This window comes from Asterias amurensis, chromosome 10 (genome assembly GCF_032118995.1).
Source record: "Asterias amurensis chromosome 10, ASM3211899v1".
NCBI classification, from domain to species: Eukaryota; Metazoa; Echinodermata; class Asteroidea; order Forcipulatida; family Asteriidae; genus Asterias; species Asterias amurensis.
The window spans coordinates 5,401,584-5,418,889 of record NC_092657.1 but is presented as its reverse complement, the minus strand read 5'-3'; the positions used below and the strand labels follow the sequence as shown (position 1 = coordinate 5,418,889).

The 17,306-nt window shown below is 40.4% G+C and overlaps 2 protein-coding genes across 2 annotated transcripts; one reads left to right on the top strand and one right to left on the bottom strand.

The window, feature by feature from the left end:
* Window positions 1–5,451: 5,451 nt before the first annotated feature.
* Window positions 5,452–11,857, top strand: LOC139942537 (tubulin beta chain-like). The gene is made up of 3 exons (XM_071939364.1): window positions 5,452–5,719; window positions 7,295–7,630; window positions 8,168–11,857. Exons 1-3 carry the CDS (start codon window positions 5,663–5,665, stop codon window positions 9,113–9,115), a joined length of 1,341 nt encoding a protein of 446 aa, XP_071795465.1. The 5' UTR covers window positions 5,452–5,662; the 3' UTR covers window positions 9,116–11,857.
* A 176-nt stretch (window positions 11,858–12,033) lies between these two features.
* On the bottom strand, window positions 12,034–17,045 carry LOC139942534 (uncharacterized). Its single transcript, XM_071939358.1, has one exon. It carries the CDS (start codon window positions 15,384–15,386, stop codon window positions 13,668–13,670), a length of 1,719 nt encoding a protein of 572 aa, XP_071795459.1. The 5' UTR covers window positions 15,387–17,045; the 3' UTR covers window positions 12,034–13,667.
* Between the last annotated feature and the right edge of the window lie 261 nt (window positions 17,046–17,306).

Here is a 17,306-nt window from a genome sequence, read left to right as displayed (position 1 = left end):
ATGCGGCTGTCTGCAGATCTCAGCGAACGATTTTCCCCTTTGCGCTTCCGTTAGATTAAAGTAGGTCTTCAGTTTACAACCCTGCTTTGATTTTGTAGTTGAACCACCAACATAGAAATACAGTTTAGTGGATTATATTTATTGTAAGCATAATTTAACACCTTGTGTGCATGGTGTGGTAGTTAAGGAATGTTTCGAGTGGGATTTAGGAAAAAGTAATTATTATGTGGTATTCATCCGCTATGGTAAAACCTACACGGGTGTTTCCTCGTCTAGATAGAGCTGTATAACGTCCGGTCGCGAACCAGTGAAAATGCATTGCAATACACAGTGTTGGGTCTATAAAGAACCAGCTGCCAGACCTGATTATAATAACACATTGAGAATTGGATTCTGGATTCTACTGGCGTTGTTTCTTGACAAAGGCTGAATTTTCATGGTACAATGCTTCCACCAGCGGTTTCAGAGAATTTCAATAAATACAAGTCTGGTACAAGTTCAAGGTTACATCAATATTTTACCAATTAGCATAAATATTGTTACAACGGATTAGCATAATGATCAGGGGCTACAAAGAGTGTGTAGGATTTTTTTTCCACTGAGCCACTGTGTTTCTTTCCTCCATTGATAGAAACCTTAAAGCAAGGTCTTTGCTCTGTGGCAGAGCCCTGAAGGAAACACATTTTAGAGTTGTTTGAGGTTTTTTTTTGTCTAGTTCCACGATAAGACCGTCACATCATGAAGGTAGAAATACCTCCATGGTCACATGAACCATTAGCCCTTTGATTGTGAACGCTGGAGTGCCACTGTTTGGTTTGGGCGTCTAACCACATCCATGGTCTAACAACAGACAAATTGACCACCACCATGGTCTACGACAAATTGACACAAACCAAATTTATAATGATTGTATTGTAACCTAACAATTATTGCAAATTTCTAAAGTGTCCATGTCTGTCCATGGAAAAAATTACCATAGAGCAAGGTATTTCCTTTATAGTGGAATAATTGAACATTCCCTCTGGGCATTTGTTAATATAGAAAGTAAGACTGTTGTGAAGTCAGAAAGACAGAAAGTCAGAAAGACCAATCAGCAGATGAACCATCTGCCATTAATTAATCATTGATGGTGAACGCGGGGAGTGCCACTGTTTGGTTTGGGCGTCTGCAGACAAATTTACCCAAAACCAAAAATAGAGCAAGCTTGGGTTTGCTTTATGGAATAACTGAACAGTCTGTTCCTACTTCTCCGCTGTGCCATCTTTCACCCCATTTCTGTTCTTCACCAAATCTACCCTCATCTCTCCTTCACATGTTCCTTGCATCAAATCATTGCTGCCAGTCATCTCCAATCAGGACCAGTGCATTATATGCTATTTAGCCCGTATGCCTACATGTAGTTCTGTCCAACATATTAAAAAAACAATCTAAAACTAAGATTTTTTTAGCAAATATTGTTATTTTACTTTGTAAAATTAATGGCCGAATTAATAATACTAAATAATATCCTCTCTTTGCCTACTGTGAAGGTAATCACGGTTTGGAGCCATTATTGCCCTTTTGACGGTGGACGCCATGGGTGTTTGGTTTGGGTGCCTTCAGACACTTTACCCCAGCCAAATTGTATTAATGAGAAGATTAATTAACATTTCTGGAGCGCCATGTCTGTTACTAAGGATGACACTGACTCATTGTGCTCTAGTATCATAGCAACCCGTCTAGATCACCCTTGAGTAACCCTTATAAGGTGCTTAAAAAATCGGTCTCATAATTCCTATAAAAAACTTCAAGACCTGTCTCAAAATTTCTCTTTGTTCAAAGGCCTTGAGCACATTCATGGTGGATACGTGTGCTATAAAAGATTATGGGTATTTAACATGGATTATTGAGCTTACAAAGGTTCAAACACCATCCAGACATGTATACTACAGTATTGTTATCATCACCATGATATTAGGCTGTGTTCATCCAGTGTAAGATGTAGCCTTCCTCACATAAATGCCAATTCATTTATATTCCGTGCAGCTCCGGTCAACGTTGTTTTCTTTTGCATGTGACCCTGATGATGTATCTCTCCATCTTCTTCTCTGTCTACCTATATTTTCCTTTCCCTGTCTTTGGGTGCCATTCCATTATTCTTGTCCGTTTGTTGCACGTAAAGGCACCAGACAGCGGACACCTTTGATAATTATTGTTGAAGAAGACAAGTATTCTCACTTGGTGTATCACAACATGCATAAAACAACAAACTTGTGAAAATTTGGGCTCAATTGGTCATCGAGTTTACAAGAAAATATTGAAAAAAAAAAAAAAATTTGTTGCATAACTTTGTGTGCTTTCTGATGCATAATAAACGGCTTCAGCTGAAATGTGAGGAATTACCTCTTTCTCAAAAACTAGTATACGTTTTTACTTCAGGAGGAGACGTTTCACAATGTTGTATACTATCAACAGCTGTCCATTATTTGTTACCAAGTAAGTTTTTATGCTAACACTTATTTTGAGCAATTACCAATAGTGTCCAGTGCCTTTAACATACTCTATGAGTCAACCATTTTTTTGTTTATGCAAAAAAACATGAAGACTATATTGACAAACCGCGTATATTCATGCATGACACACTCCACGTCGTATTGAATACTCTTTTGCGTGTATTATGGCCCTTTTCGAAACCACGGCTTCGGCTTTGGATTCGGCTTCAGGCTCCGTCCCCTCGCCTGAAGCCATAAGTATGGTGGCCCTGACGGGACACAGCCAGTCGTGAATATTTTTGCGACGTCGTGAATTTATTCACGACAAGTCGCGAATATTTTTGCAACGTCGTGAATATTTTTGCGACGTCGCGAATTTATTCACGACAAGTCGCGAATTTTTTCACGACTAGCCGCGAATTTTTTCACGACTAGTCGCGAATTTTTTCACGACTAGTCGCGAATTTTTTCACGACTAGTCGCGAACATTTTCGTGACGTCGTGAATATTTCTGCAACTAGTCGCGAATATTTTTTCAGTAGCTTGAGTGTGTAATTACTGTATTCACGTTGACGGCTTAGTAAGACTAAGCTGAAAGCTGTCCCGTGCGATGATGGATCCGGAGGAGAATTCCGACTCTTGCAAATCGATGGTGGGTTATTTAAACAAAACTAACGTTGACGTATGGCCCTTACGGTAGGCCTAGGCCTAACGTTATAGTTTTACTAGTACTTTAGCAGGAGTAGGCTATCCTATGCTAGGCAATAAACGTTGGCACTTTCACTCTTCAGATAAAACATAACGTTATATGTCACCCGCTCCTTCTTAATGATGAATATCGAGTACATTTCATTTTTTGAGTTTATATCATAATAATCCCAACAAGCAAATCTCAACATTTTAAATAAAATAAAAATCATGATCATACGACCTTCCTGTCCAAAATAATATGTAATTTTCGATGACCTTGACACCATAAATTTTACGACCCGTTTTGAAAAACACAAAAGCTAGAAAAACTTACTTTTAAAAGTGCGACGTCTCACCCACTCATGAAAACAACTATTTTTTTACGAAATGAAAACATCAATTTTTAACCCCGGCGTAGTCGGATCAACAATAGGTAAATTTTACAAACAACCCAATGATAAGTTTAGTTATAATGTGTTGACAATTTCAGCAAATAAATTTGAAAATCTTTACCTGAAATGTTAGAGCAATTTGCGTTGTTATTTCCAACTTGAAACGCGAATTCGTTCCGTAACGGCAGGGTGCAACGCATCACGTAATCCCCCACCAAGTTTAACTGAAAGATTAATCCCTTTAGCATTCAGAATTATTTGGGTTTGGAGTAATTCAACCTGGAAAACCCCCGAAATATTGATGAAAATCAGACACTGTTTTTTCGAACTATGATAACAATTCTACTGGATAAAACATGGGCCCATTACACATAACCGACTGGCTACAATCGTCATATAGATTGGCTCTCTACGCGTGCCGTGTAAGAATTACACACTCAAGCTACTGGAAAAAATATTTACGACTAGTCGCGAATTTATTCACGACTAGTCGCAGAATTATTCACGACGTCGTAAAAAATATTCGCAACTAGTCGTGAAAATATTCGCGACTAGTCGTGAAAATATTCACGACGTCGCGAAAATATTCGCGACTAGTCGTGAAAATATTCGCGACGTCGCGAAAATATTCGCGACTTGTCGTGAATAAATATACGACGTCGCGAAAATATTCACGACTGGCTGTGTCCCTTCAGGGCCACCATACATAAGCGCGTACGCGAAGTACGCGCAGTTGTCAAAACAACCGCAGGGCCTGGCTAGCCTGAGCTAAAGCCGAAGCCGTGGTTTCGAAAAGGGCCTATGGATCCGTTGTTTGACCGCCCATTAATGTAATTCTGGCCCATCTTGGTTGAATCGATGGAGGTTCGAGTTATTTTATTTTCATTCCATCCCATACGCAATTTTGAGCAATACTTTCTGATAGATGTTATATTTGTATCGGGGATAAAGAATGTAATTTGTTTTTTACTCTTCGTATGTGTATATTTGTGGCTTATTATTGTTTTATTTTATTTCAAATCAACATACATTTCATATTCACCGACTCTTCTTAAGATATAACAAATAATTTATATACACAAAATTATATAGATAGGCCTAAGCAAAAATATAAGCACAGATGATGATGGTAAAATAAATTAGTTAATCTATGTAAACCACAATAAAGAGAGCATGAGGCTGTCAGATTAAACCAAGGCTTTTAAAATACAGTCTAGACAGGCATACTACAAACAAGGAGACATGCCAAACATATAACAATAAAACATCAAGCAGCTCTATAAATCGGGCCATTTTGAGTGGAGCAGCTTTTTATGTGTGTATTGAAGATGAATTAATGGATACGATAAATGTTGCAAAATGGCCCTATATAAGTCAAATCTTCGAATGCAGACATTGTAAGGCATAATCGGGTACACATTCTGTATCTCTACTAGCACGTATTCACAATATTATTTCTGAAAGCCCATCACAAAATTTAACCAGGAAGTATTATAATATCAGCTACATATACAGCATATGGAGCTGTCTTTTTAATAAATCCATGCATGCACGGATGCATTATTAGATCAGGCCACACGAGTCTTGCTCCAAACGCGTGCCGGGGTGAATTTCTCGCCGGTGAGTCACGCGCGACACATGACAGATGATGCCGCATTATAATAATTAATTCGGCCCATCTTAAGGGCGTGGTAGACGCGAGGCAACTGTGCCGTCTTGCGTCGCTTATGTACGGCATGAGAGGGCATCCAACATCATCTCACGGCGGATGGATATAACATCCCCAACGCCATAATTTTCATTCCAATTTTAAACACTCTTAAGCTGATTTTACACACATAAACGAAATATACAAACTACGATTTCCAGACTCCATTTAAAAACACAAAATTGGGTTTGACTGAAGCTTCTATGTGGATGTTTAATTATATTTCGCACTATGTTTCTGAATGAATCATAGTTCTCTGTACCAATGAGATGCAACATCTCTCACTGTGAGTCGTGCATGCATCTTTCACACTGTCTGGCGGCATCAGTAGAGTAGCTTCGATTAAAAACCACTGCGTTAGAAAACCTACAACAGATAATATTTTATACCACTAGAAGAAAATGCGTGAAATTGTCCATCTCCAAGCTGGCCAATGCGGCAACCAGATCGGAGCCAAGGTAGGCATTTTTTCTTTGATGAAGATCTGGTTTTTTTTTAAGGAGGATTTTATGGTTTATCCTTGTGGCGAATACAGCTATTGTGGAATAGCCTCGATTTGTGGTGAATTTCATTATCATAAACAGTTAGGGCGTATTGTGTCGAGTGATATAAAGTGTGGCTAGCTTGTGAATCATTTGGAAATGTGCCCTTTTTTTTGGGAGGGGGGGGGGAGAAATTTTGCCCAAAAATATGTGTTAGAAAAATTCGAAGGGTACTATTGGCAGGATAAGCACATTTTTTGCTAAATATTTGGACATGATATAATTATTACTATAATGAATTCGTTTAAAAGTAAACCGTGATGCAAAAATTAGCAGACATTAATCACTATGTTTGTCGTCGCTGTTGTTGTTTTTGTTTGTTTATTTATTTGTTTGTTTGTTTGTTTGTTTGTTTGTTTGTTTGTTTGTTTGTATGTTTGTGTGTTTGTTTGTTTGTTTGTTTGTTTGTTTGTTTGTTTGTTTGTTTGTTTGTTTGTTTGTTTGTTTGTTTGTTGTTTGTTTGTTTGTTTGTTTGTTTGTTTGTTTGTTTGTTTGTTGTTTGTTTGTTTGTTTGTTTGTTTGTTTGTTTGTTTGTTTGTTTGTTTGTTTGTTTGTTTGTTTGTTTGTTTGTTTGTTTGTTTGTTTGTTTGTTTGTTTGTTTGTTTGTTTGTTTGTTTGTTTGTTTGTTTGTTTGTTTGTTTGTTTGTTTTTGTTTTTTTGTTATGGATTTATACAAGACATCATCATCATCATCATCATATGCCCTAATAATACTATGTATTTGATTTGTATGTACATTTGTTGACATATACTGCTGCTCTTGTTGCTGTTGTTGTCGCTTTTTTGTTGTTTGCTTGTTTGTAATTTTTTTTCGGGGGTTGCTTTGGGGACAGTAATTCCTCGTAAAGCTTACACTGTATAGATTATGTTAACATGGAAAACGTTCAAAAACATTAGATGGGTCATTCTTTAATCTTCCTTTTTGGTCACATTTTAAAATTTACTGCAAAGTACAGCCACATTTGCGCATTTTTGAACAAGCTGCTTGTGGCTGACGTGTATACTTTTTCAGCTGTCGATATTCATAAAAAGGATAATTAACAGGTTTTTTTTTTTTTTTTTGTCGACAATAATTGCTTTCAGAGTGCATCAATATTGTTGGTTTATCCCCCTTTATACAATCATTTCAACTGTTAGTGGAACTGTTATTGACCAGCATTTCTCATTGCTTATTTATTTCGATGATGCTGGTTATTTATCATAGTTTGTTCACGACTGCGATTTATAATATTGCATTGCACAATAATTTGACTATTATCATGGTGTAGTAAAACACTGTGCATGTAATCGACATATGAAAAATTATGTGACATCAATGAACATTTTACTAGTTAAATACTACTTAAAAGGGGAACAACAACAACAACAACAACAACACTAATAACAACTGCCAATGTACATGTAGGCCTACCTGCCTACTTGCCTACACCACAACCGAACAATTTTCTGGAAAAAAATTAACACTTATGGATTTTTTTCTCCTTAAAACAGTTTTGGGAAGTGATATCAGATGAGCATGGCATCGACCCAACTGGCTCGTACCACGGCGATTCAGACCTGCAGCTAGAAAGAATCAACGTGTACTACAATGAAGCCACCGGAGGCAAGTACGTACCCCGTGCCGTGCTGGTGGACCTGGAGCCAGGCACAATGGACTCGGTCCGCTCCGGACCATTCGGTCAGATCTTCCGGCCGGACAACTTCGTCTTCGGACAGAGCGGAGCTGGTAACAACTGGGCCAAGGGTCACTACACAGAAGGAGCTGAGCTTGTAGATTCTGTTCTTGATGTTGTACGCAAGGAAGCAGAAGGATGCGATTGCCTTCAGGTAAGTTCAGACCATACGTTGCCACATTCTTCGGTCAAGCTGTCAATATTCTATTAGCCGCTGCTTATATTACTCCAAAGTTTAAGCAAAAAGTTCTTAAAACTGAAATCCGTGTCAAAAGAGACCCATAATTCTACCCCGATTAGCTTGACTCGGAAATGACCCAGCCTGACCCAGAAATTGGTCAGGCCCACTGGATAGGACCCCAAATCAGGGTCAGTTCTGACCCGGGATTCAAAAGTGTAACAAAAGTAGTGAAGGAATTATCGGTGGTCTAGGAAAATCTGTCCCGGTGATGCTGTCCTCCTTCATGGAAAGTTAACGATTACTGAAGGAGGTATATTTTCAAAAGAGGTCGCTACTATACCAGAAACAGTTATTTCACATAGTTTACCATGTCTTGTGAGACAGACACTCCTGCCACTGCAGTCTTTATATGTCATTTCGAGAGGTAGTAGGCATACGCTAAAGTTCAAACAGAACACTTCACTTTTTTAATATGGACATTAATTTTGTGTTTGTATTTTTTCCATGCAGGGGTTCCAACTGACTCACTCTCTTGGAGGTGGCACTGGATCAGGCATGGGAACACTACTCATCAGTAAGATCCGTGAAGAGTACCCAGACCGCATCATGAACACATTCAGTGTTGTACCATCACCCAAAGTATCAGACACCGTCGTGGAACCGTACAACGCCACCCTCTCTGTCCACCAGCTCGTCGAGAACACAGATGAGACATTCTGCATCGATAACGAAGCACTCTACGACATCTGCTTCCGCACTCTCAAGCTGACCACTCCAACATACGGTGATCTTAATCACTTAGTATCAGCCACCATGAGTGGTATTACCACCTGCCTAAGGTTCCCCGGCCAACTCAATGCTGATCTGCGCAAGCTGGCTGTCAACATGGTCCCCTTCCCCCGTCTTCACTTCTTCATCCCCGGCTTCGCTCCCCTGACCAGCAGAGGCAGCCAGCAGTACCGGGCATTGACCGTTCCAGAGCTGACCCAGCAGATGTTCGATGCCAAGAACATGATGGCTGCCTGCGACCCGCGCCACGGCCGCTACCTGACCGTGGCTGCCATCTTCCGTGGACGCATGTCCATGAAGGAGGTTGACGAGCAGATGCTGAACGTCCAGAACAAGAACAGCAGCTACTTCGTGGAATGGATCCCAAACAACGTCAAGACTGCCGTCTGCGACATCCCACCACGTGGACTCAAGATGGCCGCTACCTTCATCGGCAACAGCACCGCCATCCAGGAGCTGTTCAAGCGCATCTCAGAGCAGTTCACCGCTATGTTCAGGCGTAAGGCTTTCTTGCATTGGTACACTGGTGAGGGTATGGATGAGATGGAGTTCACTGAGGCTGAGAGCAACATGAACGACTTAGTGTCCGAGTACCAGCAGTACCAAGACGCCGTGGCCGAAGAAGAGGCAGAGTTCGACGAGGAGGAGGAAGGTGATGCCGAGGCTTAATACAACAGCGTCAAGTTAATACTACGGCCCTTTTCGAAACCACGGCTTCGGCTACAGATTCGGCCCAGGCTAGGTTGGCCCCATGGGCCCGTGCTTTTCGTACAAGCTCAAAGCCGGTTTCAGACGATAGAACGGAGCCTGAAGCCGAATCCAAAGCCAAAGCCGTGAATTCGAAAATGGCCTTAGGCTACAGATTCCTTATGACGTCCGAGCCCAAACAGCGCCCTCACTAAGGTCAAGGGAAGACCCATCACTAGTAAAATAATGTGCCCGGCACGGCACACAGATTCGCATTTCCATTGTTTGGCCTCAGTGATGGTGGCCTTAGCCAACAAAAGGAGTCTTATGAAAATAACTCTTAAATCTCCCCATTTTTTGAAACCACTTTCCGGGTAATTTTCTTGGGAATGATCCCACTGGGATCCCCTGGGATCTCCCTGAGATCTCCCTGTGATCCCCTTGGAATCCCTACTGAGTTCCCCTGGGATCTCCATGTTATCCCCCTGGGATCCCCAGGGGATCCTCCTGGGATCCCCAGGGGATCTCCATGTGATCTCCCTGGGATCCCCACTGGGATCCCCTTAGTCTAAAACCACACATTAACAACATTTTGTGACGCCAAGTTTTGCTTAGCGTTCGGGTTTGCCTTAACTATAGTCAACTTATGTGTTTTCTGTGCTCTGCAATGTGTACGTAACATTGGTTTAACCTATTGGTAACTATTATAATCAGCAATTGCGACAGCGGCAAATGCAGTGGCCAAAAATTAATTATCAATATTAAGTAAATGTTGTGTATCAACTTATTATTTTTTGACACAAATCAGACACTGACTACATTCCAATTAAAGTGAAAGTTTGTCTGTCAAAGTACAGAACCATCAAATCTGTGTATGCCCACGGTATTGCCAAACAAATTCTCGAGGCTACTGCTGCCTACGTTTAGTGGATAACCAGGGGCCCAATTTAATAGAGTTGCTTAAGCACGGAAAGTAGCTAAGCACAATCTAATAACGCTTGCCAAAATAAGGTTACCAGCCAAAACTTCCATGTCACATGTACAATTTGTGATTGGTATCCTGTTCATTTCTGCCTAGCAAACAACTGCTAAGCAACATATTCTGCTTAAGCAGCTCTATGAAATTGGGCCCCTGGTCATTGACTTTCTTTGTGTGTGACCATCCCGGCCAAAACTTGCTTGGCCTGATCCCTCGCCTATACTTTGTTACGGGGTCTGAACGTCCCTTTTCTTCCTTTTCTTTTTTATGAACTATAAAATAAAGAAGTACTTAAAAGGGGTGGGCCTGTTGCCTTTGGATCGGGCGCTTTAGGCTATGAAAGAAAATCGATCAAGTAGAGCGAACACGATACGGAACAATTCAAACTATTGCTCTAGTTGAAATATTTTAATCTGTCAATGTAAAGTGTTATGCGAGATTTGGTCAGCAGACATTCTCATGTTCACATAATTCTGAACATTCGCAAACCACCAAGAAACACTCCATTAATTTAACACTTTCAGATAATATTCCCTTTTCATTAAGAAAGAATGACAAAGGCGTACATATTTTCACTATGGATTTTTAACATGATAAACGTTATGAATGTGCACTTCCATTAAACCGGCTTCCATAGCAGTGTTGGGTTACCAATCAAAACCAAATGCTTGTAATTACTGGTTCCCATCAGGTAAACAAACTGATTTCAGTTATACTGACTAGACAGCGGGTTCAGTGAGTTCATTAAACATCAAATACAACCACACAAACGGCATCAGTACACCACAGATCAGTTTAGATCAATAGGTAAATAATGCTTAACAACTATTGTCACAGTTCTTACAGCTTACCAGTTATAATGGAACTGGTACTACGTGAAGATATTTGTAACACAATGAAGATCTTCAGACTTTTGCTTTTACAATATGGTGGTGCTTTATTAACGTATTAACGTAACAGTGATATTATTTTTATCAATATGATTATGTATTTGAAAAAGTTAACAATTTAAAAATACTTTTTCCTATTCCTTCTTTCGGTGGCTTTTTATATGGCATATCCAAGTTTGGTAAAGTAATTAAAAAAACTTAAGTATTCACAAAACTATGAAAACGTCGTTTATTTTGTTGGCTTCCAGTTTCCTCTCTTTATTATTTAAACTAAAATAATGTTCAGCGAATAACATTCCAATTAGTCCTTGATGGATATGCCCAAAGGTATTTTTGTTTGTTTGTTTGTTTGTTTGTTTGTTTATCTGTTTATTTAAATGTAAATGTAATCTTTCCGTCAAGGGGAACCCTCAATTATTGATTTTTTCCTTTCTTTTTTTCTTAAGATGACGCTTGCGCATGGTTTTCGTACGAGTACAAATAAGGCAGACCTAGCTGTTGTCGGTTGAAAGCTCATACAAAAAAATCAGTTGAATTTAGACAGGGCGAATCCAAGGAGTGTTAGGGTCGGGGTGCCGACCGATGCAATAGCGCCCTCTGTGGATTCACCAGACCGTTTAGCGGTGCACTAATTTGTCCTACTTCTAAAAGTGGACACAAATGCAAGTGTAAACTTCACGTTTGTTCATGGTTCATTATTGCCTTATCTTTATAACATGTTTTACGACGCGTTAAATATCATGGTTCATAAGCTATGATTTGGGAATAAATAGTGCATTTTCATGGAAAATTAAAGCAAACACACGACGTCATAACCATTGTTTTCAGATAAAGACTGTTCTTGTTTTTCGTGTTATGGTTTAAAAACCACCAATGATCACGAATCTAAAAAAATAATACAGGCTATAAGTGTAACTCGTGGTTTAAAACCTAAAAACTAAAAAGCACAAAACATAACCTCAAAGCACTGAACACATTTGGTAATTATCAAAGACCAGTTTACTCACTAGGTGCATCTCAACACTTGCATGATATAACAAACCTGTGAAAATCTAAACTCGACTGGTTGTCAAAGTTGCGAGAGAATAATGGAAGAAAAAACACCCTTGTCGCACAAGTCGTATGCTTTCAGCTGTGCTTGAATTCGAGACCTCAGCTGCTGCTGAGGTCTCAAATTCAATTCAAATTATTATTTTAGTGAGAATACTTCTTTCTCAAAAACTAGCTTTCTCAAAAACTAGCTTTTTCAGAGGGAGTCGTTTCCCACAATGTTTTATACTGTCATCGGCTCTCCATTGTGCTCATTACCAAGTAAGTTTTTATGAGAACAATTATTTTGAGTAATTACCAAGAGTGTCCAGTGCCTTCTCAACAGCGATAATACGCGAGCATTCTATACGAAGGGCAGAGCACCTTTGTACACATTTTGTCAAAGTCTTATCCAAAAAGGTGGTACACAATTACATATCAACAAAGCTATTTTGTGTTGCTGTTATTTTGAGATGTTTTTCCTTTTTTTGTATATACCATAAACAAACTGAGAACTTTGTTTTTTAATATCTGGCAATTTCCTCTTCCGTTTCAACTATACCAAGGTTACATCCCGGAAGTTAGACTTGCGAACAAGTCATGTGAGCAGTAATTTGTAGTCTCGCGCTGAGCAGCCCTCTCGTGGGATAGTTGGGAGATGGTCGATTCGCAACATTTAACATTTAACGACATGTCCACAAGTCTAGCTTAAAGCCAGCACAAGATTGGCAAGTCCTACACTGTGTTAAAGAGCATTGATTTATAAATATCTTCTTCATTTCGTGGCATTAGTTTGTTCTCGTCGTGATGGGTACGTTTGTTGTCTATAGTTTGTACACTTTTCAAACTGAACATATGGGAGTGAAGGTGGGTAAAAAATAAAACAAAATCAACACATCATTCTAATTGACCCCTAAAGGGTCTGTATACCTTTAGTAATATGACCCTGAAATTAAAGTCAACAACGAAATACTGGTAAGAAGTACAGCAGCTAAAAATATCACCTTTTTGTACCTTAATTTGAATCTGAGAAGCGTTACTGACAGTAACGTTTCTCAAAGTGTGTGTTCCAGTAGCAAATTGTCTTACTTCTTGGACATAACCTATTGCAGAAATTTGGCACAATCTAAAAAAAAACTGCTATCACCTTTTTCAATGAATTTATCACAGGTTAGTTTTGGGATATCATACAACTGTGGGTTTAAACACTTCAAGCATTGGGTGAGACAGTTAAACCTAAAGACACTGAACACTATTGGTAATTGTCAAAGATCAGTCTTCTCACTTGGTGTGTCTTAACATATTATGCACAAAATAACAAACCTGTGAAAGTTTTAGCTCAATTGGTCGTCGAAGTTGAGAGATAATAACGAAGGAAAAAAAAACCTTGTCAAACGAAGTTGTGTGCTTTCAGATGCTTGATTTCGAGACCTCAAAATCTCTGAGGTGGAAAATTACTTCTTTCTCGAAAACTACGCTACTTCACAATGTTTTATACCATCAACCTTTCCCCATTACTCGTTACCAAGTAAGGTTTTATGGTCATAATTATTTTGAGTAATTACCAATAGTGTCCTCTGCCTTTAATGAGCATTTCTCAATCAGCGATCACTGAACAATGCCAACCCTAACATGATCAGATCATTTGATATATATGTTGGTCATCAGTCTTGGGCTCAGGCTTTACATTCGCCCCACTGTGTCCATTTGTAATAGGTTCATATATAGGATTGTCCACACTCCCTTCATCCGATTCATCTTCTATGAAAAAGTCGTCGACTCTTTCGAATTCATTTGCAAGCGTAACAGATTGTGGTGATTGACTACCGCTCCTTCGTGACAAGTTCGTTCGTGTTTCCGTCCCGAATAGACAAACATTGTCCTGTTGGTGTTCCTCAGGGATCGGTGATTGGACCGCTTCATAATCAGTACTTAACTGCTGCCCGTTAATGTCCTGTGTTTTAGATTCGTCCGGTATTTGTGAGTAAACGGCACAATCGCCATTGAGGTCCAACTCGACTTCATACGGGGAAACACGGTGTTCGACATCCCCTGATGGTTGATACGACTCGTACGACGAATTGGAAAAGTCGACACCACTGTCGACATTCTGCTTCTGCTGCGTGGTGACGGAGTACGGCCGGCAGTGTGGATCGAACTGACCTGCTCCTGGAGATGCCTTGGTAGCTAGATCGTTCGCTGAGCTTGAAATGTCAGCGTAGGTGTCATTTTCCAACTGTGTCACCGAGTAAGGAACGACAACTTCACCAGCACTAGCTTTGTTATGGTTGATTGTGGATGGGGTTCCCTTCGTCTTCCTTTCCCGTTCGTTTTTTCTTTGCCTCTTGCGTTTCAAAACACAAATCAGTATAGTGCAAAGTGCAATGAAAAGTGCTGGAACTATAATGGCTATAGCAAGTGTGCTATCAACTGCTGATGAACCTTGAGTTTGCGGATCGTCGGAACCCTTAGGATTTTGTGGAGCACCGGAACCCTCAGGATCAGGTGCAGATTCCGATGTCGTTTCGGTTGTTTGTGTTAACCCGGAGTCTGAGGAACCGCTTCCTGTGGATGGCACGGTCCTATCGAAGCACGCCTCCGTTGTTACGTCTCTGCTTACAGTCACGTTGACAGAGCAAGTGTGATTTAAACCGGGGAATTCTGAGCTGGTGACGGTACAGACAAACTCCCTCGTCTGGTGGCGATTCTCCCAATCAGTGGAGTTCAACCGGAGCTCCGACTGCACGCGCTCTCGCCCCGTGCCGTCTGAGTACTCAACAACATTGCCGCTCGGGATTTCGTCATCCCCCGCTCCGTTAACCGTCCATGTAACGTTGACTCCGGGGTTACCCTTCGCAGTGTCACACCTCAAGAAGACACTATCATGGGTTGGGCTTGCAGTTTCATTCGTAGAACAAACTGGTTGCTCTTTGGGAAAGTTCCTAACGGACACGAAAACATATCCTGCTCGGTCTGCATTACCGGACCATGTAGCATAGCAAATATAATTTCCGGAATCATCCTGTGTAATGTCAGATATCTGCATAGAATACCTGTTATAATAAGTACCCCTAAATCGTTTCACTGATACACGTAAATCACTTGTTTCACGGTTCAAGTTATGCGTTAACCAAACAATTCCCATGTTGCCGCTTTTCCCCCAATACACATCCCGTAACCGGTAGTTCGACACAGCACAATCCATAGTCAAAGTTTCACCTTCAGTTACTTCTACGTACTCCTGTGGAGGATTTCCAGCATCTTGCCATCTTCTCACTGTTACAGTTTGCCCTTTAACACCACCAAGAAACCCAATGATGACGAGCACACATTGCAATGCCAATACTAAATGCATGGCGACATTTCCCTATGTACAAAGTGAGTTCCTCCCAAGTCTCGGTACAGTACACAAAGCCAGTTGTTCTAAAGGAGTGTCATGGTGTTACGGTTTGTGACGTGTGTATTATTTGGTAATGGTTTGAAATTTTCATGGCAGTTTTTTGTGCCGTTCAACAAAACTTCGCAAAAGCGATATTTTAAACCACAGTAGTTTGTGTGAAGACTCACCTCGCTCCCCCTAACATAGGGGTTTATTGCTCTATGCTCCAATGCTTACACAAAACTTCGGTTACGTGTTCCTTTTACCGCAGGGGCTCTGCTTTATTGATGTTCTTACTCTATAAGCTTTCTCTATGCTCTCTATAACCATGGAGCTCTAAACACAGAGTTCGGATCATTATATTTGCATGTCCATATCATCACACGCCATGATGATCAGTTGTCTGACAGTGTCGAACGGTGCACGTGATATAGTCACAACTGCATATACATGGTACGGATACAAACTTACAGCAGTAGTAGTCATGTATCATGTTAACACAGGTGTCAAGCAGTGCCTTAGCGTCTCATCAGTATCAGTTTACGAAGTTGGGACTGCTTCTATGACATGCACAATATGAGGGCTGCACTTTTCATGCTATACTCCAGAATATAGAACAGAAAAAGCAGCAACTTATGTGCTCTAATGTAGTTGTATATGTGCGTAAAGGTGCATTACGTGCACCGTACACGGGTCAACAAAATCGGTAACTCCCACTTTACAGCTGAGTACTCGGACAATAGATGAACGTACACTTGTTTTTGCTAGTTACGTGGGCTATAAAAAAAACCCACCACCACACAGAGTTCGTTCGTCCGTGTTCAGTGAATGAAACGGCCTTGAACTGAAAGAGACTTTTACTCGTGATGGAGGAACCAAAACCGGTACTTAAACTCGTTGACAAGTCGTTGTCTGTCGCGGTGACAGCGGTCCAACTCTCTCCGCGATTCCCGCAACACTGGTTAGTATTCTCGCGAGACTGCTGGCCCACAGCGAGACTGCTGGCCCACAGCAGGGAGACTGCTGCTCTGGCGCTGTGAGTAGGGAGTGTGTGCGCAGCGGCGAGCTCCGCGTGGGAGCAGTGATCTCGCGAGAACAGTACTCGATCACGGAGGCTGAACCAGTACACGCCACTCACCACGACTCGACTATCACCGTGACGAACCATTAACGACTTGTATACAAGTCTAACCGGTATTTCGAATGGAAATAGTATTATCAGTGGTCGTGTAACTGATTTCTTATCATCAGTTTCAGATGTCATTCTACCCGGATATGTCGGTTCGATTTCAAGATCGGGTGATTATCTTATGACGAAAAGGAAATTGAAGTTTCAATCCCCAAACCAAGACCGTACATAAACATTTGTATGTTGAACATTTATTTAAATTCAATCCACTTCAAAGATTATTGTCAATAAAACAGATATTTTGCTGGTCCGAACTTGATTATTTGCATGACCGAAACCGTAAACACGGTAGATATAATTTAGAAAATTACTGTGTAACAAATGTTGCTGAATACTAGCAATAGTACAAACGGCTATAATACACAAGGGCATAATTATGTTTCATAACGAGAAAGAGCGAGAGAAGTAACTGGCGACCGTTAGTAAAGATCGGGTGTGGCAACAGTTATTGCTGGATGTTGGATCGATGTTGGATCGAGGTGTCGATGAAAAGGTCAATAGAAACAATACAAGTGAGACAAAAAAGATAAATTGAATATTGTTGATTATTTAACTGATTATCAAGTCGATACCAAAACTGAAAACTCTCGATAATTACCAATATTGTTTATTACCCATTTCGATAAACCAATCTCGATAATTAACAATATAGGCTATTATTACCAATCGATAATTAATAGTCCCGAACATAATTTTTGTTTTTAATA

Coding starts and splice junctions, on each gene's coding strand:
- LOC139942534 (XM_071939358.1), bottom strand. CDS start 15,386: ATGCATTTAGTATTGGCATTGCAATGTGTGCTCGTCATCATTGGGTTT.
- LOC139942537 (XM_071939364.1), top strand. CDS start 5,663: ATGCGTGAAATTGTCCATCTCCAAGCTGGCCAATGCGGCAACCAGATC. Junction 5,720..7,294: donor GCAACCAGATCGGAGCCAAG/GTAGGCATTTTT, acceptor TCCTTAAAACAG/TTTTGGGAAGTGATATCAGA. Junction 7,631..8,167: donor AAGGATGCGATTGCCTTCAG/GTAAGTTCAGAC, acceptor TTTTCCATGCAG/GGGTTCCAACTGACTCACTC.